Here is a 27,077-nt window from a genome sequence, read left to right on the forward strand (position 1 = left end):
TATCCTATAGGAACCAGTCAGGATCAAAAAGAAAAAAAAAATGTCATTAAAGAAATATCTTTGATTGGTCAAAATTCAGACTTATTCTGCACTTTTGGCTGATGAGTACGTGTGCATTTCAGGCCCATCCATCCTGCAGATCCGGAGCTGTCCTGAGTTTGGGTCTGAAGGTGATTTTAGGGTAGAAGACAATTGAAGCAGGGCTGGCACTGAAAAGTATTAGGCTGCATTCTGTTTTTCTCAAACCATTGGATCACTCTGAGCTGTGAATCCATTCCATGGCTGAATTTTCAGAATGCCATTCCATTCAAGCTGATTTTGTTTCGTAAGTGTCCAACAACTTACCATGGCTGGACATAGGTAGCAATTCTTTATGAAGGAAAAGCTGGGAAAAGCCAGTTTCAGAGAGGGCACTGTGAAATGTGACTGGGTGCATGAGAGAGACAATCCTATCCAATTCCTATTTCTGCCTGAAATTCTGAAAGGGTAGATACAACATCTCATCATGCTCTGCATTACATACGCAGCATGAAAGAATGAACATTATATTTCCAAATCTGTTTCACCTCTCTGCATGATTCTATGTTTTACGAAATAACAGCAAAACGGAAGCTTTTAGGCAAGCAGATGGATGTTGATAGAGTTGGAAACTTACACTGTATTTATCAACAAGAGCAGTCCCTTATGGTCAGAATCTGAGTGCTGCAAATAATACAGTAGCTTGGAGACCAGAGAGATGTTGGGGAAAGGAGAATTTTTTTTTTTGTTTGAAGTGCCAGGTTTGACAGAATGTTTGTTTATATCTAATAAATACCTAATGCTTGGATCTAAGACATGGTATTTCAGTCTTGTATAAAGAAGGTTTTAAATGAAAAGAACATGTCCTTCACTTAAGTCAATTACACAAAAAAGGAAAGAAAATCACCTTTTGTTATATTTGAAGCACAGGAGGAGGCGGCAAGGGCAGGTTAGCAGGGCTTTGTGCAGCAGTGCCTGTGCATGAAATAAACAACTTTTGACAGGAAGATTACAAAAACTGGAATCATGAAGAGAGAAAAGCTGTTGCTAAATGGTAAGCATAAATTTGCTTTATTTACCCACCATTTTCCTTGTGCTTTAGCAGAGGTATCTTCCAGGCTCTTGAAAATTGTAATCATCCTTGAGCTGTCAAAAACTTAGTCACCTACACAGTAAAGACGCGTTTAGACAACCTGTTAGGTGGGAGAACCCCCTGCCCTCCCATGGGTTTCACTGCTACTGCTAATGCTGAGGCACAGAGTTCATGCAGAAATTGTGGCAAATTGCAGAAAGACAGGGTGTCTGGCACTGTACATTTTGAACTTTGTACATCTCTCTTGAAAAAAAGACAGGCGAATGAACAAACGAAATGCAGGAGGCCAGAGGTAGAAAAATACCTGATGAGAGAATAACACCTTCTTCTAATGAGAGGCTTTGTCACTGACCCATGAACTTCAGAAAATAATGATGGTCATAGGTATCTACTGAGAGTAGAATTCACTTTAGATTGATAACAAGAGCAGTTAGAGTGAAAAAAAAAGCCCTCTCTAGAAGAGCACAGCATGCACCCATCTCTCTTTGCAGCAGGGATGAGAATATCATCATCCTCAGAGTTACAGAATTCTTATAAGTGTAAGGTGAGAATCAGAGGAAATAGTCAAATAACAACTAAAGATTCCCTTCCTTAAAAGTTCTTATTTTCTCTCATCCTGATAAAATGTTTTAAAGAATGAAATGTGTTCATGAGTTAAAGTACTTTAATTCATTTGCTTACTACTTCCATAGAAATTTATCTATTCAGGATAATAAATAGCAGAGATGTTAGCAATTGTAATTAATTGGAGATAACATGTCCGTTTGTCAGCACTTTTCAGAAGCTGCCATTCCTGTCACAAAGTTTCAGGAAAATTTTCAAAAGTTAGCAAAAATTGTTTGCTGTCACAAAAGGTGCCTTTGCAAAATTTGTCTTGAAATGGAGCTTCCTGTTGCAGGCACACCCATGGTTCAAATATATTCTGTTCTGTTTGTTATTTTAGAGTCACTTCTTAGAAATTGCAGAGGGTTACCCCAAAACCCGGATGAACCACATGCTAAGAACAGTGATGTCTGAGACCATGAAGAAAGTTCATTTTGCTTTTTGGTTTTTCTAACATTTTGTTTCCCCTACAGTTTCAGGGTTTGGCCCACACTAGTTGAAACATGCTTACACAAAAGCCTGCAAAAAAGTCTTGTCTCAATATTCTTTTGAGGACACACATGAAGACTGGATCATATGTCTACATGATCCTTGGCTGGATTTGTAAGAAAATAATTGTTCTGCCTCAGCAATCTGCCTTACGTATGTAAAACGTAAAAAATGTAAAAAGTGAAAGCCATGGATGTTAATTCGTGTGCTGGTAGGGAAATGTCTTAAATTAATGTCTCCTGTCCTGAAGATGGTAGGTTTGTTAAAGTTCAAAGCCCATGGAAGTTATTTACCTAAAATCTCATGGGAACTGAACAAAAATATTGTGAGATGGATTATTCCCTCAGTATTTCCAATCCAGCCAAAATGTGATGTAACTTTCTTTGGTACTCTTTGCTAACACCAAAAATGTTACTTTTCCATTAGCCTCTTCCTCTTAAAGGCAAGAAATTACAGCAAAACCCTATCTCCAGCAATGGAAACTGTTCATTTTAGCACTAATTTCATTAAACAAGCAGAGCTTCATCTATACATGAAAATGCAGTGAACATCAACTAGCAATCATCACATTCCTCATTTAACTGAGGAAACTCTCATATTGACTCAAACTGCATTTTCTGCACACAGACACACACATTTCAAATACCGTTTTTTGACTCCCTTGATGAAAATCCTCGTTTTCTCTTGTTGCATGTAACTGCTGTGCAGGTGCAGTGAAGTAGAAGCATTAGATACTTCACAGGAGTGGTGGGTGTTACATTTACATTGTGGGACTCAATTTGGAAAGGAGCCTTTAAATTAGTATTCATTAATTTCAGATAGCAAAGATTATGCAGATCTAGGCAAGACTGACAAGGGATGTTTCCATGTCTTTCAATGGATTTGTACAGCCTGAAAGCATCTCACCTACTGCTGCTCAAGAATGTATGAGATGGTAGTTAATGAACTGTGGTAAGCTAGAAGTAAATATTCAGATATGGGCACCACAGTGTGTAGCTCAATGAATTTGACCACAGTTATTATATAATTATTGTGGTAATGAGTGGTTTCTGAGTTTTGACTTCACAAATCATAGTTATGTGCTGTTAATAGTTTCTTGCTAAGGCTTTCGTTTAATGAGTTGAGCTTAAACATAGCTTGCTATGAAAAGCAAATGTTTTAGTATGTTATTGTTTTCCTGAGTTAAGATTGGGAAAGTATGAATTTACAATGAGAAAACATAGTGAAAGCTAGAGTGTTCTTGAGCAATATCCACAAAATAGGTTTCTGCTGAAAACCTATCTACATGGTTGTTTTTTCCCTTGGTGCTGTTGAACTAATAGCCTGTAAATCCAATTAGTTTCATGTCAGATAACATTTGAAAATATTTTATTGTATCCCTGCCACAAAAAAAAAAAATCAGCGTGAATCTAATGGAATTTTGCATGTTATTCTAAATTATCCCCAACACTTAACAGTTATCTCCTTTCTATAAAGCTTGTCCTAAAATTGTAGTCCTTCTAGAGAATTTTGTTCTTGGTCACTAGGGGTCAGTGATTTAGCTACAAGTTAAGATGCTTCAAGGTATTCAAGTTTGGTACATCAGTTTGTGCTGTAGCCAGTGGAAACTGAGTCAGCTGAATACTTCTTTAGGCTCCACTGACCTACAGCTTTGACTGGATGAGAGCTGAGACATGTAGCTCACATGCAAATGCTTACATTTAAGTATTAGATATAGGGAAATAATTTTCTCTCAATCTTTATGTTCTGCTAGGCTCTGGTGAGGTTAGTTTGTGATGGTCTGATCTAAATGCAGCGCAAGGATTCTCAATGGACAAGGCAAAATTTGGCCACTCCAAGAACAAAGGAACACATATTCTCTCCTTACCTTTCAGTGCAGCAGAACTCAGTATTTTGGTGCCAGTAAAAGAAATTGAGGGCAAGGAAGGCTGAGAAAGGCTTTTGGGACTTGCCAGGCCATGTAGAGGCGTGGAAACTGTGGGAGAAACAGATGGGCATGTGAAGGCTGGGAGAGCTCAGAGGGATGTAGGGGCTGTCAGTGGGAGTTCTTCTGTTCCCCAGGTTGACCTCCCCAGATATGCTGCTGTGAGGCTGGAATGGGTCTGTGGGGGTCCTCACCTCATTGACAGTACAAGAGAAACCTACATCTTCGCTTCTGAGTCTACTGCCTTCCCCAGGCTGCCTTTATTTCTTATGTTCCCCAAACAAGGGCAGCCAGGAGCACCCTTGTACGCCCAGACATAACATGCATGGCAGGCCTGGCTGTGCTAACAGCACCCAGCAGCTCTGACAGCATAAACAAACCAAGCAGAGGGCAAGCAAATACAGCTCTTGCTGCTTAACCCAATCCTTTCCCACTGGGGTTGCAGGGAGAGGGAACAGTTCTTCCTCCGTCCTTCTCACACCTGAGTCCCAGGGGAGAAGTCAATGGCAGCAAGATCCAATACTGAGACCAAACACAATACAGAGCTACTTGGCCCCAGTTCTGCCTAACAACTTTCATGTTGGGTTTTTAAAAATATTTTGGCCAAAAAAGAATTTAGTAAAGCTCAGGGGATCTGAAGGTTTGCTGTTTGCTCTTTAGCTGTTTGGTGTGATGGTGAAAAATAAGAATAGGATAAAGTAATAGAACAAAAGGAAGAACAAACTTGCCTGAGTTATGTCTGTCTGCCGTTTATGTCTCATTAAGTAGTTGCTAGCAATTAAAGAATGATTTTGATATCTGTCATAAAACTTAGTATGTGTAACTGCTGACCATGATTTTGGACAGTTTCCTGATTCTGGATAAATTGTATTCTCCTTCCACAGACCAAAGCATTAAGGAAACTTCTATACCGTGTTGGAGGTTCTTGTATTTTGTGGGTGGGAGGGGAGATTTGGTTTTTTTTAGTCAGTAATGAATTACATCTTAAAACAGCATTCTGCTTTTCTCTTGGTCTCCCTCCTCAATACTGAATAATATTGCAGTGTTTTCCCCACTTTGGTTGTTAGGGACAAACAATGTTTGATGTAGTCTGGAGCTTCCGAGAACTCCTTCTTTAATTTTATTTGAAAAATTACTACTTGACAGATAAATATTTTTTCCAAGTAGGACTTGCTACTCTTGCTAGGTTGTTATGGACAGCTTGGAGCTGTTAGGAGTGAATTGCTCTGTTCAGTCACAGCGTGGTCATTTTTGGCCGCAGCTGTTTCTGTTTAGCTCCCTCTGAGCTTTTCTGTCCTGGTCTGCAGAGTGATCCTGAGGAATAATAGAGAGCATCATCCGCTGGGACAGCAGAGCCCTCAAAACTCCCTATTAATCTCCCTGAGAAGTTCACCCAGTAGTGTAAATGGTAGTGGTTGTTTTATGACGTGAAGACTTGGCTACAGAGAAGTGAACACAAACAAACTTACTCTTAATTACTTTTTAAAGGAAAGCAGATTTTCTCTATGGTGATAATCAATGCGACTTGTGTTTGAAAGAAAGATGGATTATTCAAAATGAAACCAAATCTGCCGAGGGCAGATTTCCAATGGATCTTATTCCTTTTTCAGTTCACTTATGCTTTCATAAGTAGTTCCTGAATAATCTTAAGTACTTTAGTAAGTGTAAATTAAAGAGCCACCTGTACTATTAAAAAACAAAACAAAAAATATCAGCCAAGGTCTAAGTTAGTGTTAGGAGCAATTTTAAAAGCAGCAGTCCAATTGTGTCAGCCAATACGTTCTTTCTGCCTTGTGTTTTCCATGTGTAAATGGCATTATGAAGCCCTGTCATATGTATTTCTTTCTGAATCTTAACCTTCCTGGTTAGAGGTCAGTGACTAAAGAGTGGCTTTGACTACATTTGTCAAATGTGGATATGCAGGACATAGTTTGGGTCTCTAGGTTTTGAGAAGATGCTCCTAACAAGTCTGTTGTCAACACCACCATAAACAACTGCATGAGTCACAACCGCGGAGAAGCTGTACTTGCAGCCTGTGTTCCTGTACCCACCAAGTTCAGGTCTGTCTCACTCTAGAACAGCTCCTTTGATCTTGCACTGCATCTCTTTGAGTCCAGTGTCTCACACTGTGCAGCCAGGACATTTCAACTCTGTGCTGTCCTGCCAGCGTGCTATGTCATGCCGCAGTGTGCACACTCCTTCAGCACAGGACTGGTGTGGGAGGCAGCCTCATTTCCAACACCTGCTTCTCCTCCAGGCTTACAGCTGGAAATTGGAGGTACTTCACAGCCTGTTCTCTTTCTAGAAGTTTCTAGGCCTGTAGGACCTAAATCCAGTTTTGACATGTAATCCTCAGAAATAGCTTTTATGAAAATTAACATTGAGTTTCTTAGCAAGCACTGAAGCTGTATGAATTGAAAACATCACATTACCAAGTTTCCAACTGGAGTGACAGATTGTTCCACCCTGTCCTAGTGCCATTGTCAGATAGGAAAATTGAATTCTTCACTCTTCACTATGTTTCCTGGGGTGCAAAAAGAAATAAAAAGTCTTCATGGCTAGAAATGAATAATGTCAATTCTGTAATGACAAGATATTTCAAAATCTCATGTCCTTTAGAATTTGTTTTTCTTTAGCAGTCTGCTCTGTTAGAACATGTTTACAGTAGGTAGTCTTTTAAACTAAAATTTATAAGAGGATTCAAAGAAAGAAAACAGAAAAATTACTTTGACATTCAGTGACAGCTGTAATATCATGTAAATCATTACTAATGGAGACCAATTATGGAGGTTCAGAGTCGACTGTAATAAGTTTTTCACACAAAGGAGGAAGGATGTTGGACCTGCTGCAGAGCTGTGAAGAAGTAATTACATATCATCTTTCATACCTAACAAATGAGGTATTTTTAAAGATGTCAAACTAGCCGTCACACACTCAAGAACATAATGTTCTAGGCAGTGGGGTGTTTTGTTTGCATTTACATTTTTTGGAGCAGCCATCTGTACTGCAGCATCTGTGTGCCTGCTGCATATTTTGGGTGTGCATGTGCATTACCATTTAGTTTTTTGCAGTTGTTCTGTAACCTGCCGAATGTGGTAACCTACATTGCAAGCCATTTAGTATCCATGCTCTATATGTCGGCTGCTGTCTTGCCTCAACCAATTTCCAGGTTCTTTTTCAAAGTGACTTCTTTTCCACTTTTCAGTGTGACCTCCTCAGGACTCGTACCTCTCACAGAGGAAAGACTTTCTGTTTTTACAGTGGTATTTATACTGATGTCTGAGAAGGTTTAATGAAATCCAATAATTTGAGGTTCAAAACTTTAGTGAGAGATAACCATTTATAGGTTGTGAAGATAGAATACATTCTGTATGAATGCTCCCTTACTTCAAGGACATAATGCTGTTTGCTCCTGGCTCTTCTGTTAATTTTCGTCTGAAAAGAAAGTTCTCTGCATCAGCATTTCCCTTAGTTTATGAGTAGGTTTTAGATAATGCCTCTTGTCTCCTGCCTCTGCCTTACAGGTTGTGAAACATTACTGTAGGACAGGGTGCATTGACCTGATAGATGGAAAGCTACAGTTGCACTTATAACTAGCTTCACCTTTTTTTGAGTCCAAGTGGAAAAAAAAAATTGCACTAGCACATGGCCTATTTGTGAACTGGAGCCCAGACTCAGGAACTGCCTCTCCATTAGACTGCATTAGGAGAATCCCAAAAGTTAGGTGCAGCCCTGCACCTGAAACTGTACGTTGTGATGTCTTGTGTCATGGAAACTCAGAGCTGTGTTGTGGGATCATTTAATGACCTGAGTATAAAAAAGGGAGCTTTTTCAATTTCAACAGTAATTTACTTTTTAAAAAGTCACTTTTGGGGATCATGACTCTTTTCATTTGTTTGTCTGTTGCAGTTGTCTGGGCACAGCACTTACCTGCTTGTTATAGAGATCTGAGGTATTGAAAACCTGAGGTGCCATCCTGTTCTCCACCTTTGTTCTGAAGTGCAGAAGTCTCTTGGAAACCAAAACATCTTAGTGTAAACTAAATTTTAAAATTAGTAATAGAGTGAAGGATCAGCAGTATTTGATATGAAGGAGTTTGGACTTAATGGAATCTCAGAAGTCAGTTTCAGTTTCCAGCATTAATTTCCCATGTGTGACATGGACTTTATATTTAACAGCTATGTAAGAATGAACTGAGCCTACTTTACCTTCATGCCTTGCTTGCATTAACTGGAAAAGTCTGGTGTTCTACCTATATTTTGGACTGGTCAGGTTCTGTCTGACCATTTGTAGAAGGCTTTGCAAAGGAAAGCAACTCCTAACAATACTAGTTTAAAAACCCTGCATATTTTGTGACCTTAACTGCTAGTCACATAAAAATCGTTTGGTGTTTTCTTGAAGACATAACAGGGGCAGAGCACATATGTTTTCTTTCAGTTAATCCCCAAACATCTGTTTTCCCAGCCAGAAAAAAGTGTAAACAAGAGAATGAGAAGACAGCTTATTTTCCCAATTTGAATCTTTTTGTCAAATTCTTTCATTTTAGGAATTCACTGCTAAATAAAGTTTTGGGAACGGGTCATGTTCCTAAAATATTTGCAGTGCTTAAACCTTTGTTTCCCTTGATAAAATAATTTACACAGAAACTATTTTGGCTACCTTACCAATTTGCTCCAGTGGAGACATCACATCTCCATTGGAGACATTTAAACAGTTTGAAATGTGTTTAAATACCATTTTATATTCATAAATATGTATTTTATGTGTGTGTAAATATATATTTCTATTTCACCTTTCTTTGTGCTTTGCTTTTCTTCCCATTGGAGGATTGTTCAGGCACCTGGCTACTCAAATCCTGTACCAGTCTGATTTAATTCATGGCCAACTTTGCCACTTGTTGTTAGGTCACTATAACCTTTAGAGAAATCGTGAATCACTGCCATGTATTAATAGACTACTTTAGTGAAATTAGTTGCTGGCAAGTACAGAATTATGCTGGTCTCTCAGAGTATTTGTCCAAAGCCTCTGAAAAGGATTGCTTGGGTGAGGACAGCTTAAACATACCTGTCACCAAGCTGGGCTGAATTTCCACATGCTGAGGAAAGAAGAGGGAAAAAAGAAAAGAGGAAAGGATCAAGTGGCTGAGACATACAACCAAGTGGCTAAAAATTGTAACTAAACCAAGCTAAATGGGCCTTCCTTACTATACTTATTATACTTCCTTACTGGGTTTTAAGGCAAAAATATAAAGAAGAGGCAAAAGAAAGATGAGGCCTTATTGAAGAGACTGGAAAAGTTAGCTGAGTGATAATTCTCTTTCATGTCAGAAATAAAGGCAACACTGCATTTTGTGATATTCAACAGGTTTGTTAAAAGCACTGTCCAGGGTAATATTTATGTTCATGGGAGGAGTGGTTCTATGTCCTGAAGACAGTGTAAAAGGATAGGGACTTAGTAAATTTTGGTGGAAAAGATAATAAAAATGTTAAAAAGCCAATAAAAACTACATAAGTAACTATTGACAGGATGCAAAGCCTTTTATATGAAGCAGACAGATGCATTATTCCAGCATTGTAAGACATGCATTTATAGAGTGGTCTGCAGGAGATACCTGAGAACATCAGGCATGCTGCTGTGCACAGTCCCCTCACCCCCAAATATCAGGGGAGCTATTTTGTGGGCGGTCTGTGTTTGGGGAAAGGGCAGTAGGCAGGTTATGAGTCTAGCCCTTGATTAGTCAAGGTGACTGATAGCTACACAAAGCAGCACGCAGAAGAGTTAGCAAACTCATTGCAAGGCAAGTTTAACCAATACTCTTAATGGGGGAGAGACTCTTTCCTCCTGGAAGAAAGCAAAAATATTTGTACTACTATTAAAAGAAGACACTGCCTGTCTTCTATACATATTTCATTCATATGAATTGAGTACTTCTCGTTCATATTGACAGACTAGTAACATATTAGATATGTATAACCAGAGCATTATGAATTCATGGTAGGGGAAAAATTTAATACAATAATGGAAAATCTCTTCTATGAGCTATACAGAATAATAGCATGTACATTATTTGGGGATCTGACAAAATGCCACAGAGTAGCTAGAGGGGATATATATAAAATTGCGTTTAGGAAAAAAAAATGGAGGTGAGACCTTGCATTTCTGCTGTGTTCTAGGTTTTTCAGTTTGTAAAAGGGATTCTTTAAGCTGGTTCATTAACATGGCAGGAGCCTCTACAGTGTCTACAGCTACAGCAGGACAACATCTGTCTGCAGTAATTAGGCAGGAACTTCCAAACTGAAGGGCTGCTCACAGATGGAGTGGATAGCTTGCCAGGCACATGATGTAGGGCTGTTTATACAAACCCACTTTTACTCTTAAAAACAATAGCAAACACATATTGTTGGCAGTCTTTGTGTATAAAATTTATTATGATAAATCTGAAATGTTAAGTGCCTAGTGTTTCGAAAAAAATTATATTGCGAAGGGAAAGCCCCCTCAAATTCATTCATACTGATGTGACAGAAAAGGTTTTACTGAAAGTTTATTTAGTGTTTAAAATAATAAAAGCCTTTTAAGAATGGGCAGATGAAGCTTTCTTGGATGTGCAGAATAGCTTTCAATAAAATGAGTGTATTTCACACCTGTCCTATTTATTACTCTTGATAAGATTAGAGAATTAAGACTGCTAAAGAATTTCTTCTCAGAATCTATCAAACATGTAAGACTGTTTTGTTCATGGAATATGTTGTCCTTCAAGGACTAGGATGTGAAATCATCTGAAGATATTTGAAAATCCCCTATGGTGTAGGAGGGTTTTTCCAATATGTTTATTTTTACTGCATGTAACGTTAATATTTATAGAAAAATTCTTATACCACTGCCTGCTTCACTATGGATTAGATGACACAGGATTTCATGTGAGCTAAAATTTACTTGATTTCAACTGAAAATATGAGAAGATTTAGCACATAAAACCTCAGAGAAAATAAATGAAGGAAAGACCCTTCAACAAAACAATGAGAAAAGATGTAGAATGGTTGGCTTCAATTTCCCCTGGCTCCCTCCACCCTCTCCTAAATGTAGTGAAAACATTTGTGCTCTGTGACTACTTGGCTTTTTTTATGATAATGCACATTTTCTGATGATTGTAAGTAATGCTACAAAGGTTGCTGTGAAAGTGCTTCTTATACCAGTACTTTGTAGTTGTGAAAGAAACTCAAAATAACAGCCTCTGTACTACTCTAATTTAGCTGTGTATGCTCTTCGCTGAGAAGCTCATTTTATAGAGAAAGAAAATCTGATATCCTACCTTTTATATCTGCTAGACAAGGTATTGCTGAAAGAAATTCAGTGTTTTGCTAAAACCCAGTTCAGTTTCTCCATTCTTCACTAATATCTCCGGATATTTGTGTATAATGAAGTACATTTTCCTTTGTATGTGTTAGCATGTTGAGGATGGATACATGGTTTACTTCTTGCTAGCTGTTAAATACATTTCATTGCAATTTCTGTCTCTTCCACATCAGGTATTTACTTGACTAGAGAAAAAAAAAATACAAAAAATGAATTTTTGGGTCTACCTTTTGAAAAGTGTATTGGTCTCTGCTGAATTTCCTCACAGCCTGACATGAGTGTCCTGGGAGCACTGCACGTCTCTGCTTGTTTTCAAGATACAGAATTTCTGTGGCTGCTGGGTCAAGGTCTTGAGTACATGTGATTTTTCCAAGCTGTAGTTTCCAACTCAGTTTCTGATCTGAAATTTCAAGACTCCTCAGTAATATGCAAACAAAATAGCGTATCTTTTTAATAATGGTCAGATCCTGTTTGCCTGAGTTTGTTTCCACCTTTCACCTGCGCCTAAAACTTTGATTCTTTCGCTGACCACAGTGGTTCCTGCAGTATCTGCAGACTTTGCAGCATCTGAATGCAGATGCGTCCATTCAGTTTCTGAAAATGAGAGATTTGGGAACAGTGACTGCAGCTCTGCCCCAGGGGCCTGGGGGAGCACTGCACCAGCTGTTCCTTCTGTGGGAGGCTCAGGAGAACCTGTTCTTTCTTCTTGTTACTCCCAACACCTCCCCAGACCAACACATTTACTTGTCTGGGATCCCTAGTGATGCTTTTAGTTACTGAGATTGGAAAATGAGATCACAGAGATGATCAAGGAATGGTAAAGCAACTAGGTTACCCCCAGAACACCATTCCCATTTCCACAGAGCTGAAATTATTTTCCCTTTTTATTATACAAGTGGAAAGTCAGTTCAGAAAAATCAGATTTGTCTTCTCAGGTGAAAAAGCAGGGCATTCTTTTCAGCTCTTTTGTGGGGAGAAACCATTTGTAGCCACCTCTACTGTCCTTAGTGCATGACATTGCTCTGTGTCCAGGGCTGGTGGGACACCTGGAGATCTCAGAGCAACTGCAGGAGCCAACACAGGGACTGAAGGCACCAGTACTTGATATCTGAGATCCAGGAAAAACTGCTCTTCCTGTAGCTAGGGGAAAAAACCCAACAAATACTTGCTGAGCTTTACCTCATAAAAATGAGAAAGTAGGAACATCCCATACTGAAACAACTAATCTGAAGTATGAGGTCACAGCTGCAGTGTATTAAATAAATAAGATGGTGCTGGAAGAATTGATTTCTTTTTCTCATACCAATCCCTTCCTGCTGCAATGGTTTGTGTTGCATTCTGGAGAGAGAGTTAGCCATTTGGTACTGGGGAGGAATAAAACAGGAGGTTTACTTTAAGGTGAACTGGAATATACATCCGTTGTTTGGATTTTAGGCGCACTTCTGTCAGCTGGTAGAATTTTAATTGATGTTTTTCACTATATAGCTGATATAGGATGTGTGTTTGAATAGCTGTGAGTACTGTGTACATTGCCTTGCTACACTTTTGTGGGAGCTAGCAGAGTACAGTGTTTTTCCCAGTAATATACATCTGGTATTAGAGCCTGGTCCAAAACATTAGTCAGTTTTACAACTATAGACAGAATTTTATGACATTCTTCAGTAATGTGATAATGATGAGCTGATTCTTACAAATCTTCATGGACTTTCTCATAGTGTAGAACCAAATTAAAATTTAACTTTTACAAAATATCCAAGTGTTTAGGTAAGTGTTTCACTGGTTCAGTCAGTCAGCCAAATATTTGAGTAAAGAAGGTTCTTGTAAGTTTTCTAACAGAGTGTCTGAACTGCTTTTCTTTAATAATTTAAAACCTAATTTGCAGAACCTTTATATTAGATATCATTTGGAAGTGGAATCTAACTAGTTAAGATTATTTTCATACAGATCTCGATTTTTCTTGGTAAACCTTAGCTTCTGAATATACTGTTAATGTAAATTTTAGGAAAAACACAACTTTATTTCAAATGTTACTTCAAGTTATACTCCATGTTTATTCAAGCTGATCTGTTTTCAAGAAGACAGTAATCTTACTGCTTTTTCTGTTATGTCTTTCAATTCCCAGAACAGCAAAATAACCCCCAGCAAATGCAAAACAAAAAGAAAAAAAAATCTCTGCTTAGTATGAGTTGCACAAGAGTATGAGTCGAGAAATACTTTTTATGTGTCTTCACATGCACATGCCAAAAAGTCTCTGCCAGCGCTTTTCTCTGCTGGAATTTACAGGGGTTTGTGAAGAGCAAATACTGAAGCTCTGTCTTACTCTTTCTCCTTTAAAAGACTATTTGAGGAGGAGCCTAAGAAGCTGGATTGCTCAGAAAAGGATTTGTTCAATATCTAAGACAGAGCTCTTGGGTTGTTAAGCTGTAATTGAAAGGTAAATTTTGAGACAAAACAAAATTAAATTACTGTTTGCATAGTTTATTGTTCCTCTGGGATTTATAAAAACATCGCCAGTATTCTTTGCCTCCACCCAAAAAACTGTCTTTGTTTGTTGAATTGCGAGTTTTAGATTGCAGTTTTCTCTTCTTTTTGAAAAACTTGAGCAACTATTTTAATTCCCTAAGAGTATGTTAAAACACAGGAGATAAAAGCTTCAGCTTCTGTTTTCAATCCTGGTTGTGGAGAAAGGCAGTTGCAGTGTATGCTGTCCATCAGAGGACCAGGCATTTCTCATGTAAAAAAATCTAAAATGCTGTTAATATTTTTGTTGCTGTTTTGGTTTTGTTGTTTTTCTGCATTAAATAAAAACAACAATGAAATGCACAGGGCTTTTAGTGGAAACTTAAAATATAAAGTTAACCTTAAAGTAAAAAAATTAGATATATTTACTAATGATGCTTCTTAAAGGATGAAGTAGTTGGAAGACATTAAATGGGAAGTTGATACTGTGTGTCTTGGCTTCCAGAGAGGGTATGATGCTGGCCCTCTCTGGACTGCCAGCATCCCCAGGAAGGTTCCTCACTGGCTCCCTTCAGAATGGGTTACCTGCATATGCCCCCTGGTTATTGATGCTGGCACAGTAAATAAAACTTTGGCAAGGTTTATGCCACGATGGGCCTGAATTGCAGACCTAGTCTCTAGGTGTGGCTCATATAGTTGTTCATAAATGGAGATGGCTGGGTTGGACCAATTAGCAGACTAATCATTTGTACAATTTTTAGAATGTTAATTCATGGTTTTGTCCATTCATGGCGGTTTTGGAAGATTATTAATCAAATATGTATTGATGCAAATGTTGACCAGTGAGTAGTTCACTGTCTGAAAACCAGGGTTTTTTCTAACTTCTTGTGGAAGTAGGTACAGTAGGAGGAAGGAGAAAAATGCTCTCTCTCCCCTGCTCTGTCCATCCTCTTCAGCAAGGGTCCCAGCACAATCCATTTCTTTCCAGGGCAAGACAGGATTTCCCTCTCCTCAGGTACGCTTGGCCTTTCTTCATACAGGGCAATGTTCAGTGCAGGTCCCTAATGGGACACTGTTGTTTGTTGAAGTGAAATCAACACTCAGTTGTGTACATAATTATGGGATGAGGGAAGAAGGCAGTGATGATAAGAGGTCCTTGAGAGGGGGTCTGGTTATGGTAAGCCATGCTTAACCCTCTCTGCATATCTTGCTAGTTGCTCTTCCTTTCAGATGTTAAAATTTTGCAGTTTCTGGAATAAAGAGCTGAAGTGGAATCCCATATTCACCATAAGAAGTTGGGCAGAGGCTATCTGGCAGCAACTTGCATGTTTTCTGGGCTCAGTGAAGCTCTGGTTTGCCAGCACAAAGGCTAGGGAAGAGGTGCAAATGCCACTTGCTCCTGCTGCTGCTTCATGTCATAGCTGGGGTTCAGCCATCCCAGGAAACACAAAACCAGGTTCTGGGGAAATAACCAATCTTTGACCATGGGAAGCACCTAATTAGCTGTGTTTATCGGGTGTTTTGTAATTACAGAAATATGTAGATAATTATTTTTCTTTGAGCCAGCTTGTGCTTAACTCTCTTAAGAATGTGCTATGAAGGGAAAAGGTAAACTGCTATATAATTGTGCTTTGGGCTGCAGATATTTAGGGCAACTGAACCGTAGAAGTAAACAGGGCACAGAGACTGTGCTAATGTTTGAGTAAGGTGAGATTGATCCAGATCTTTCTCTTGTGCCACCCTTTTCTGGAGTTTTAAAGTTTAAATACATTGTACAAAGCAAGAATGACCCAGATCAGTGATCTGTTTAAGTGTAAGAGGTAGCATAATTGCTAAATTATAGCTAGATGAGGGTTCTGGATTTGATGATTTGGCTGTGGGGTTTTTTGGTGGGGTTTTCTTTTGTTTGTTTTTGGTTTTTGGGTTTTTTTTTTTTTTAAATCCAATTAATTATTTGAAAAATACAGTGCAAAAAACAGGAAAAGTATTTTCCAAACAGTAGAACAATTAAGCTCAGCTTCCACTTGATGAAGCTTTATTTTTGTGTCTAGCATCAAAAATGGAACAGGTTCCACTCCAAGTAATTATATTACCTACATATGCTATTCTTTTATTAAAAATTATACTTACGATTAAGAACTATTGCATGTTAAGATGTGGACTAGCCTAGGACTAGCTCAGGAAATACTCATCTTGAATAAGCAAGTAATGCTAAGGTCACCTTACTGCTTAAAACCAGTGCTTGTTTTGGACAAAGTTCTCTTGTCTTATTGATCAATGATTCACTGAGTTATGGAGGTATTTGCACATTCCACAGAGACACTAAACCGAATTTAAAACCAGTAAGAGAAAAGATTTACAGTTATTTGCCATAGACACTTCTTTTGAATTCAAAAGAAAGAGAAGAATTTATTGCAATATATAATGTACAAAAAGAATTCAAATTGTTAACCTCAGACATTTGTTCCTGCAGTTTCCCATGTAGATGAAGCTTTTAATCAAGGCAGTGCTTCAGGTTGAGAGTAAAGTTTTCTCCTGCAAGATGTAACAGGCCCCTCCCTGTGCTGCCAAGCCAATGCTCAGCACTTCCTTCTCCTCCTTCTCCCTGGCATTGCTCTCTCCAGCCATGAAAACTCATGGGGAAGGATAAGTGGTCAGTGCTGCTGGTTGCTACAGCACCACACAGTTGTCCAGCGTCAGGAGAAGGCAGTGAGCAGAGGGGAGGCTGAATTGCTGATGCAATGGAGGCGAGGAGGAAGAAGGCTCACATATGAGTTAGGAATATATGCATGTGTATGTATGTGTGTGTGTATGTGTAGTGCAGGGCAGAGTCAGAAAAGAAGAGATGAAGACCATGCAGAGACTGACAAGGAAGGATCGTCCTGTGGTTAATGCACAGGATTGAGATGAATTTAGTTTATTGTGTCTCACTCGTGCAAAGTTGCCTTTTTACTGATGCACCTCAAAGGGTTGTGCAAAGACCTTACATTAGATATAGTGTGACAGACTGAATCAGCAGAGACTAAATCTCCTCTTGTGGGAGGTGAATGGCAGCCGTGCAATTCCAGCACAGAATCAAAAGGAGCAAATTGAGAGGGTCTTGTGCTTTTCCTACCTGGCCCCACAGGCTGACTGCCATTCTGTAAAAACTACTGATAGGCTTGAGGTTTTGGCTAATGTTAGGTGTTTCAAAAGTAGTCAGTGGCAATTGCTGTACTACTACTTATGGTTTTAAACATGTGGCTTTTGTAGTGTAATGGGAAAGTGAGGGTGGAGAAATCTTGTTGGCAAAGCTGTGGAAATAGAGGGAAATTTTCTTAAGTGTCCTGTTACAGAGTTGAAAGCAAATTTTGATTTAATGGCCCAAGTAAAACCCTCTGCATTAATTTTCTTCTGTGTTGTCTAACTTGACTATTGGTTGCACAAAAAACAGAGATAATTAGTGTTTGAGTTGTGGTAATGTAGAAACCAGGATCAGAACTGCAGATAGAAAATGCTGTTGAACCACTGAGGCCCTGCATTAGAAAACTTGCTGTATACTCAGAACAAACAAAACACAGAAGTGGAAAACTGAGACATGGAAACAAAACAGTTTGTTCCATAAGAAACCCGGAAATGAGTTCAGGGCTTATGATTATCATCCTGCGTGTTATTTCCAAGCATGCCATCTCTTTCTCAGAAACCAAAAATGTAATATCAAATTATTGAACATTAAAAAAAAAAAAGTGCCATTTGTTCTATGCCATTTTGGAATTAGCAGCATTTTTTTCATTAATGTTTATGTCATTATATCAGTTGTTAATTTACATAAATTAAGTATATATAGTATATAAATTTTTAAGCAATGGCTATGCTAGATTGACATGGATTGTAAGATCAACCTTTTTCTTCCTGTCGACATAATAGTGTCTTAGCAGAAAATCGTACCTTGTGGCTCAGTCAGTGCAACCCATTAAATGTGTATGCTTACAAGCAGTGGTTCTTGAGAAAATTGTAGAACAAAAAATAAAAATTTAATTTAAGAGATCACTTAACAAATATTATTGGTGTGTGAGAAATGAGAATGCAGAACAATAAGGCAGAGTTGGTTGAATAAATGCTCAACAATTAGCTCAACTTTTTGCAAAAGTTGTTCTTCACCTGCAAAACCCTCACTGGTGAATTCAAGGAGTCCAGTTGTGTTTTCACAGTGGAAGCATCTCAAGCATTGACAATGTTCAAATCAGAAATTCATGTAATAAAATAAGATGTAGATATTTTGAGAGAATTCAATTTGAAGTTACAATACATAGGCAAATGCAAAGGGGTCTCTGAAAGGGTATTTATATTGAGAATGCTATTACAGTTTAAAAGATGTCATTTATATTTGGGATAACTTAGGGTCTTGATGTATCTATGAGTGAAGAAAATCCTTATCTTTGGGGAATGACGACAGAAGTAGCTTCACCTAATGCACTGTGCATAGAGATTTGAGTTCTATACCTCTTTTTGGCATTGGTCTTGGACAAAACACAAATCTGTTGTGCTTTTCCTTTATACCAAATAAAAGCCTAATCACTTGGAATTGGGAGCGTACATGTCTTAGAAGTTTGTTATTAAATACATCTTTATTTCAGTAGTTGAGAGTCTAGCTGAAGACTAGAATCAAAAAATTTCAAATAACTGATAATGGTCTTTTATTTATGCTGTAATTTATTTGGGAGAGGGATGAGAGTAGCATGACAGTAAGATATGATGTTCAGAGTTGCCATGGTAATGCAACTTACTACCTGTTGCTAAGACTATGCTGTAGCTGTTATTACTTTTATTACAGCTCTTAACACTGCAGCATGTATCCTTTGGTTTTTAAGGCGTTATTTACAATTCAGTTTCATTTGTAGGAAAGCCAGTAAGTTTTGCTGCTTGCCAGCAGGGCTCTAGAATAATAGCAATGGTAGCAATGCAGGAACCTGATTCTGCTGACATGGCTCCTATCCTCTAATGCAGAGCGCTTTGCAAGCTATAAACCATTTAGGAAGACAAGAATGTCAAGACAGGGCACTTTCCTGGAAAGTCAGTGATCAACATTTGGAGACAGAAATGCCCCACCAATAACACAATACAAAACTTCAAGATACAAACAGGTGGTTCCCAGCATTAGAACTTGGCATGTTTATATCCACTTCACTGAGAGGATCCTGTTTTCTGCAGAGTGCCCCAGCACCACTGTTATGCCCCAGCCCTGCTGTATGCTAAGCCTGAGTGCTTCCATCTGGGATTGCAGCTCTGAGACTCTCAAGATGCCGTCAGTCTTATGCTACTGTTCTCCCATGCTTTGATTTTCCTCTCTTACTAGTGACCTCAGCCTCTCTAGATAGTAGATGGCTCGCTCTTTACAATGGAGTTCAAGGAAAATATTTACCAAATTCAAGATGGTTGTCTAAATCATGCCTATCAGGTATGAAGGTGGTGATAGATGACTTCTGTCTTATGCATTTAAAATGCTGTATTTATACAGATCTCCATTCTTGCTGGATTCTTTTTTTCAAGACCTGTTTCCTGGTTTTAGTTCAATAACTCCCTATTATTTCCTGCTAGATAACAACACTTGTCTATCTTTTTATCTACATGTGAAAGCCATTAGCTGAATTTTGCAAAATTTGTGCTGGCAAGCTCCTACCCATATCTGAATCTCTCATGTCTTTGAAAGGAAAAGTTTAAAATTAAGCAGGCTGTGCAATTTGCCCATGGTTGTGCTCCCTCTCTTTCTCCTGTGGTTTAGCACTTTATGTAACCTTTTATATAAACTTCTGTATTTTTATCTAGAAAATACTGTAAGTTAAGTAGATATCACACAGTGGAATCAAAGAGATAAGTTATTGCATTTTATCCAGAACAGTACTCCAATGGCTATTGCATAACAAGTGCTGGTCTTTGTTTAACTGAGCTGTGGGGATAACACTGCACTGTACGAGTGTACACAGTACCTAACACGTTTTGAGGGTGTGCCTACATTGTGTGAACTAAAGGTGTATGCATCTATTATATTTATTACCAAATAGTCACAGTGAAAAGCATTCTCACGGGTAAAGGGTTTGGTGTGGTCTCAGCTATCTGAATAGGATCCTCGTGGGTGAGGTCTTGGATTCTTCACCCCTATGCTCTGCTCATAATCATGTCACCTAATTTAGGAAAAGAAGGGTCTTGGGCTCCATCTGCATCAAAGTCAGAAACGTGGGTCTTTGAAAGGTAATTCAGTCTCTTTAAGCATTAGTCACTGGGCAGAGGCACCTACTTCTCTCCACTCATTTGCACCTACGAGAGTGTGAAATACGTTTGACCTTAAGGCAGTAATTCGTAGCCCATTATCAAACTCAAAACCAAGTGAAAGTATTTCCAGTACAATGGAATATATTGACATTTTGGAAAGCTGCCTTTGTTAGCTCCTGCCAGGAAGAGTCAATTCGTGTCCAGTTGACTAGCCATTTTTTCAGTCAGATGTTAGAGTTGCAGGCTTTACATTTGCTCATGCAAGAACAAACAGGTCTGTGATGAGGGAAATGTGGGAACCACTTCAGTAGCTGAGTTTCTGATGACTGCTGTTATCTGGTTCTCTATGGTAGTTTTCTCATCCTCTTGGTTTTCACTTGTCTGCAAGAACTTTTTCCAAAGTCTGCATGTTGTAAGAGCTTTGCCTCAAGATACATCAGTTTAGAGCCTTTTCACCAGAGTCACTGATGAGGTATGATACGGTTTAAGAGAGGATTTCAAGAGTGTCTGTCAAATATTCATTTAACTTGTTCATTTCTTAGAATGGACAGCTGTTAAATGTATGGCTGTGGATCCTGGGGTCTCCTTCTATATCCAGATAAGGCATACCAGGAGAATGCCAGCGCTAAGAAGGGTTTTATGAACAGATCTTCAGCTTCACTTTCTTACATTTTACTGATTGGCCCAAGGAGTGGTGATAGTACTGCTTGAGAGGTTAAGATACAACAGTGGTATGGATTATGGCCAGTAATGGAAGGCAGAAATTAGAGCTGGCAGGTACAGTAAAGCAGTACCAGTAATTTTTGTTAAACATTAGACCCACCATTCACTTGAAAATACTAAGAAAATAGAGGATGCATTAAATGTCTCATCTGCAGCTGGAAAAGGAATTTTTCATAGCTGAAATTCAGTTAATTGACTGGTAATAAATAAACTAAAATATTTTATTTCCAGGATAGGACCACTACAAGGGAAATTAAGTGATTTTCTATGTGAAAAACATCTACAAAACTGAATTATAGTTTCTACATCATCATTTTATCCCCTTCTTGTAAAAAGGGAGTACTACCAGTTACTTTCCTTTGCAGAGCATTTTGAAACAAAAATGCAGAATGCATTGGATTAAATTAATACTTATGAGCTCATTAGGACTATTAGGAGAAACAGTAGAATCATGCAGCATGCGGCATGGAAAACCTTACATTTTGGAATGTTTACATGCTTAAAAATTCAATGCTTACAAATGAATGAAGTGAGGTGGCTTCTCCAGTTTCTCCTGTTGCAAAGGGAAGTCATCCTGATTCTGTAACCCTTAAATTAGTCTGTGTCTGTTCAGAGGATATGTTCTTGTTCAGAAGATCTGATGCACATGAGAAATCTTTGTAAAATGCTCTCTGCAAACAAGAATTTACAATAGCACTTACAGTGCCAATACAACAGAATGAAAATAATCCAAACCATAATGAATCACCATGGACAGGCATTAGATCTGTTCAAATAAAAATATAATTCCCGTAATTCTGGTACTCATTTTTAACATAACTTTTCATCTGAGCTTGCTACTTTTACAGAGAAACACTTCCCTCTTTTAGAAAGCTTTCCACTTAAAACCAGATTGATGCTTAAAACATCATCAGCTCCTTTTCCTTCAGCTCAGAAATCCCAAGCCTTTTCATAACTTAAATAGTGGAGGAGCCATGGGCTCCATGGAGTCCACAAGAGGCTTTACTACTCCTGCTTGGTTTTCCATGAAAAGTTGTCAGCCGCTGCAGTATGTGCCATGAACAGTCAACTTAAGAAGTACTGGGATGAAGATTGTAAGAAAGCTTGGCTGGAATAAATACTTGTAACCTCTTGTGAATTTGCTGTGGTATTCCTGACTTACCACATGGAGCTGTGTATTAAGTAGAATCAATAATTTGGTGGTTCATCCTAACTTCTTCTGGATGAAGCTACTCTGTTGTTTTGTCGCAGCTATGGCCTTATTTTCTCTCCTAATTTGTTGTGCTTGCTCAGTGAAATTGAATCGCTTGCCATTTCAGGCAAGTCTTGGAGAAGTTGTTTTCTTCAGTGCAGATGGCTCTTTCCTCCAGATGTGAAAGGCAGTTAAGAGCTGCCTCATTTTTTTCTTAACCCTTCTGAACCATCTTGAAGTGCCCTTGATGCTGTGGCTGTAGTAGGGCCATGGTTCTTGCCCCATAGCCAATTTTCTCATGCCTGTAAGCTGTCCTGCATATCAGTCCCAGCACTGGCTCCTTATGTAGTTTGCTTTGGTTTGTTTTCTTGTCTGTTTTAACAAGGACAAAGTAAAACTCAGGGGTACAGTAGTCCCTGGGAGATGTCCCTGCTGGAAGCTTTTGTGGCAGCTTGGCACCAGTGAGGGTGCAGCCCCTGGTGTTTGCAGCTGCAGATGTTCCAGCTGTGCGTCTTCAGCCCAAAACAGTCAAGGAGAACCTGTACCCTGACCATTTCCCTTAACCCTGCTTGTTTCATTTGGGAACACAATGAGTTGTCAAAATTTCCTGCCTTGTTTCCACAGAATCCTTCCTTTCACTCTGAAAAGGATTATTTATCTAAAACTGCTAGTTGCATAAATTGTCAGAACAACTGTTTAGCTTCATTTTTAAGGTGGAGACAAAGAGATGTAAAGGTGTGGTGGACTGATGAAAGTCAGCCTCAAAGTCATGTGTCAAATCAAAAAAATAGCATCAATTGTGTTGCCATGAACAGCCCTTGCCTCTTGGAAATTAAAGCCCATGTGATATACTGCATATCTGGAGCAATCCCTATTCTTGGTCTCTCTATTGAATGTACTTAGATGTAATTAAAAGGAATAGGGAATTGTATAAATATTTGCCAAATATGTGAGCCAAGAAAAAATGGAGGAAGGGGGGTGTGGTTGTTTTAACCCACCACCACTTCCTAACTAATCTTTCTCTAATGATGTAGAGAGAGACTAGGTGGCACCTGGTAAAGTATTTTGAAATAACAGATTCATGAAGTAGAGCTACTTGATAACATCTTTGACTCATCAGAAACTTGCCTTCCCTGAGGATAAAGTTAATAATCACATAAGAATATGAAGATTTTAGTGGCTTTTCCTAAGTCAGCAGGGATGCAGATTTTTCTGCATATAGACTCCTGTAGTGCTAGAGATAGCCCAAACTTATATTGTCTGTAAAAAATGTAAAATTACACAAATAGGCAGTTGGAATCATCACTAATTTTCCATGACTTCAGGTCGTGGGCTCTGCTAGTTCAGCAAAACTCATTCACGTTTCTTACTAATGGCATCAATAGCTCCCTTGCTTTCCCTCTCTTTGCTGGAATTGCTTTGTCTGAATAGTGTACATAAGCATCTGAGTTGGCTAGTCTGCAGTTCTGTACGAGACAGCAGCACCATGGGAGGAAGCTGGGCTACCAGGAGCATCCCGGTAGCTGGGCCACAGAGCATTTGGGACAGAAAAGGTGACAGCAACAGTGAACTTTATTTAAAATCGCTGTAGCTGTACATACCTGGTATCTCCCAGCATTGTGTTATGCTCAGGTAGCACTAGTGCTCTTCTGTGTAGAGATCATCAATCAAAATTCTTTAGGACCATTCCCAGTATGAATTTTCTAAAGATCATGGAGATCATACAGCAATAGTTCCTGAGCAAAAGTTTCCTTTCAGTGCATGTTTTTATCTTCTTATTTTTAGTCTTGAGGTTTTTTACTCATCTCTTGCCTTTTCTTGTATGTTTTCTTGTATGTTAAGTCTATATGCACTACAGTATTGCTCTTTTTCCTTTTATCTAACAATTAGCTATTCGAGGTAATTAAGTATCTTCTATGGTCTGCTTTTGGTAAGCCCACATTGTGTTTTCTTCAATGTTACAGTTGTCTACCTACCTACAGTGTTCTCTTCCTCAAAATTTGGGGTCATACTGTTGAGATCAGAGTTAAGCAATCTTTCTGATACATGACTGTGTATGATTTGTTTTTTCCTAGTCCTATGGTACCTCCTTTGATCTGATAGATACAATATTTCATGTCTAGAAAGAAAATCAGTCTTGCTGGTTTTAGAGTATTATAAATTAGGGGTGTCTTTTGATTTTTTTGAGTTTGAATTTGTCTCTTTCTTTTTTTTTTTTTTTTTTAATATCTCTGTTGATTTAGTCACAAGTGACATGTTTATCAGTATGGTAATGCAGGGGATTACTTGCTGTTTCCTGTTAGTTCATTGGTGCCTACAGAAAAACAAAAGCCTCGGTCAAGGCATGCTCTGAATTCACACCCGTTCTTAATTTGCTGATGCCAGTATTAGTAGCAGGCTCAAGCCTGCCTGATTTTTTTGAGTTTTTATAATGTGTACCATATGCTTGCCATTCTTACTCTTTCTGTACACATGAGCCAATCTGATGGGGTTACCTGTGGCAGAGAGCAATGCTTTTAAGTCTGGGTGCTGCTTTATAGGCTCTGCCTCATAGGTGCTGATGAATCTTGCGTCGGTGTTTCACAAACTCTCCAGCTATTTGCTCCACCCTTCTACTCTTTAACGCCAGGATCGCAGGGGAATGGATTCCTATGCCTTCATTGCCGCAAGCTGAATGCAATTTTAAACTGCCGATGAAGGTAGACCCACAGCATTACCATAGCTTTGAAGTGGAGCAGCTGAAGAGCAGGTAGAGGTTTGCACCTCCTGCCCCTGCTATCAGGAGGGGTAAGTGGGGTCGACAGCTTGAGTTGGTTTGGAATGGTTCCTTAGAATGAGTGGTTGGCAAGCAGGAGCCAAGAACAGGGAACATGTGTTCTGTCTCTGGAAACAAAAAAGCAACACGAAAGTAAGGATGAGAGAACCTAGATTTATATTTATAATCAAAAGTGACTGTGTTTGAGATATTCTTCATTTGCATGCACGCTCTTGTGTCTTTTGTATCTCTAAGGACCCCTAGAGGGCACGGAAGTTTTTCTTCACCTCAGATATTTAACTTAGTAATTCTACTTGGCCTTCTTCCCTTAAACATAATTGTAAGTACATTTTATGTGAACATTAGGTGGAAAAAACCCCAACATTTAACTAGGTCCTTCTTTTATGCTACAAGATGTTTTCCTGTTTTTAAACACAAGCAGTAGAAGCTAGCACTAGCAGCCAAATTCTTAATTTTTTTTTGTTTAGATTAGTTAGATGCTATATTTGTGTACCAGAGGAAGTGCAATTTAAACTAACTAATAATTCATAATTTATTGCAAACATTCAGAGGACTACAGTGTGAACTGTGTAAGGATGTGCAGTGGGTATGCTTTCAACACTGGAGTCTCTGTTTCTGTAGAAGAGGAATTAGTATGGTGAAGAACCAGGGTATTCTAAGTTCCAAAGTCTCCAAACTTCATCTTATTTAAGAATTTTTAATGTTTTGGTCTTGTTAACTGCCTATAAAGAAACAATTACATTGCAGTACAAGATACTTAAAGTTATGGAAATACAAAAATGACATCTGCTTCCCACTACTTCCTGTCTGCTTGGAGAGAGCTTTTGTAACTCTTACTCATCCTGAGGAGCATTTTTCTCCCTAAGTTAGTTTAGTCTATTTAATCAATATTACATGCTAACTCAGGAGCTGATCAGTGTGAATTGCACATCAATACTGATTCTTAGTGTTTTGTTGGCACGTTATCATCTTTAAATATACATATTAATGCTCCAGAGTAATGCTTATCTGAGAACATCAGGTTTTACTTACATAAAACAGCTGCAGTGTTTGAGGAGAAGGCTTGCATTTTCCAGAGTGCTCAAAGAGCAGAAAGTAAAACAAATACAAACAAACAAGCCACCCACCGAACTTCAAAAAAATCTTCATAATTTTGGGGGGGATTTTTTTTCATCAGCTAATGATTTTGAGACCAGTCCCACAACTCAAATTGTGAGCGTAGTCCAGGGTTGAGACTTGTGTGTGTGAAGCCATGACCATCAAAGTCCTACCTGTTCTTGCCTGAGGAAAAAAAGCAGACTTCTGCACTGCTCATGAAGCAATGAGAGTCTGCTTGCTGGGCAAGAAGCTGTTCAATAGGATAATATTGTGGTTTAATCCCAGCCAGCAATGAAGGGTTTTTTGTGCCTTTGTTCTGATAAGAGGATCAGCTGTACTGCTTTACCCAATTACCCAGGGATGTCACGGGAGATGATTTTTTGGACCTTAGTTTTCCCACTGGAGGAGCATAATGTCGTCACTTCATATAAAAAATACATCTAGATCAAAACAGCAGAGAAAGGCAGCTGCCCCTTCTAATATCTCTGGGGATTTTGTGTTTTGCAGGAGATGCACGGGTGAGAGGTCAGACAGGGGTTGTCTCCGAGCGCCGCGGCTCCTACCCATTTATAGACTTCCGTCTTCTTAACAGTAAGTGCAACCCTTCCTTCAGGTCTGTATTTATATAAAAATAAATAAAAATCTCTATCAGAAGTATATGAGCCAAATCATCTCACCTCATTCATACCTGTAGCTCAGCTGTCTTGACACATTCAGCATTAATTCTGTTATTCCCACTCAGTGTCTGGCTGTGAAATATTTTGGTTGTATGAATAGTGTCCGTAATGCTCAATCTGTCAAGTGTAAATACAGTAGCGCCATGGGGTGTGCTGGGGAAGGAGGGGGGCCAGTTCAGAATTAAAAAGATAAACCTCTGTGTCCTTTAGCCTCTTAGACAACAGTTGGAACAGATTTATGTGAGTCTGTTATCCGGTCATATAGAATTGGCACAGAAGGGGAGCATGTGACAGCACTGACCAGTGGTTTACAATAACATTAATTTTTCCAACAATTAGAACCCAATCCAAAGCCCCATGGAGTCTTCTCATTGACGTCAATGGATTTTGGGTCAGGCCAGCAGTGAACATCTGTTAAAAAT

The 27,077-nt window shown here is 38.8% G+C and overlaps 1 protein-coding gene across 7 annotated transcripts in view; it reads left to right on the plus strand.

Annotated features, from left to right (window-relative positions):
• PDE7B (phosphodiesterase 7B) overlaps window positions 1-27,077 on the plus strand; it is a 184,315-nt gene that overhangs the window by 104,198 nt on the left and 53,040 nt on the right. For 6 of the 7 annotated variants that reach the window (XM_085055649.1, XM_085055651.1, XM_085055650.1 and 3 more), the window contains one exon: window positions 26,486-26,569. The exons of the other annotated variant lie outside the window; for it this stretch is intronic. In XM_085055649.1, the coding sequence (XP_084911775.1) occupies window positions 26,486-26,569 (84 nt within the window). The remainder of the gene's footprint in view (window positions 1-26,485; window positions 26,570-27,077) is intronic. 7 annotated transcript variants of the gene reach the window in all.

The sequence above is a fragment of the Lichenostomus cassidix genome, chromosome 3 (assembly GCF_008360975.1).
Source record: "Lichenostomus cassidix isolate B80296 chromosome 3, HeHo_3.0, whole genome shotgun sequence".
Lineage (NCBI taxonomy): Eukaryota > Metazoa > Chordata > Aves > Passeriformes > Meliphagidae > Lichenostomus > Lichenostomus cassidix.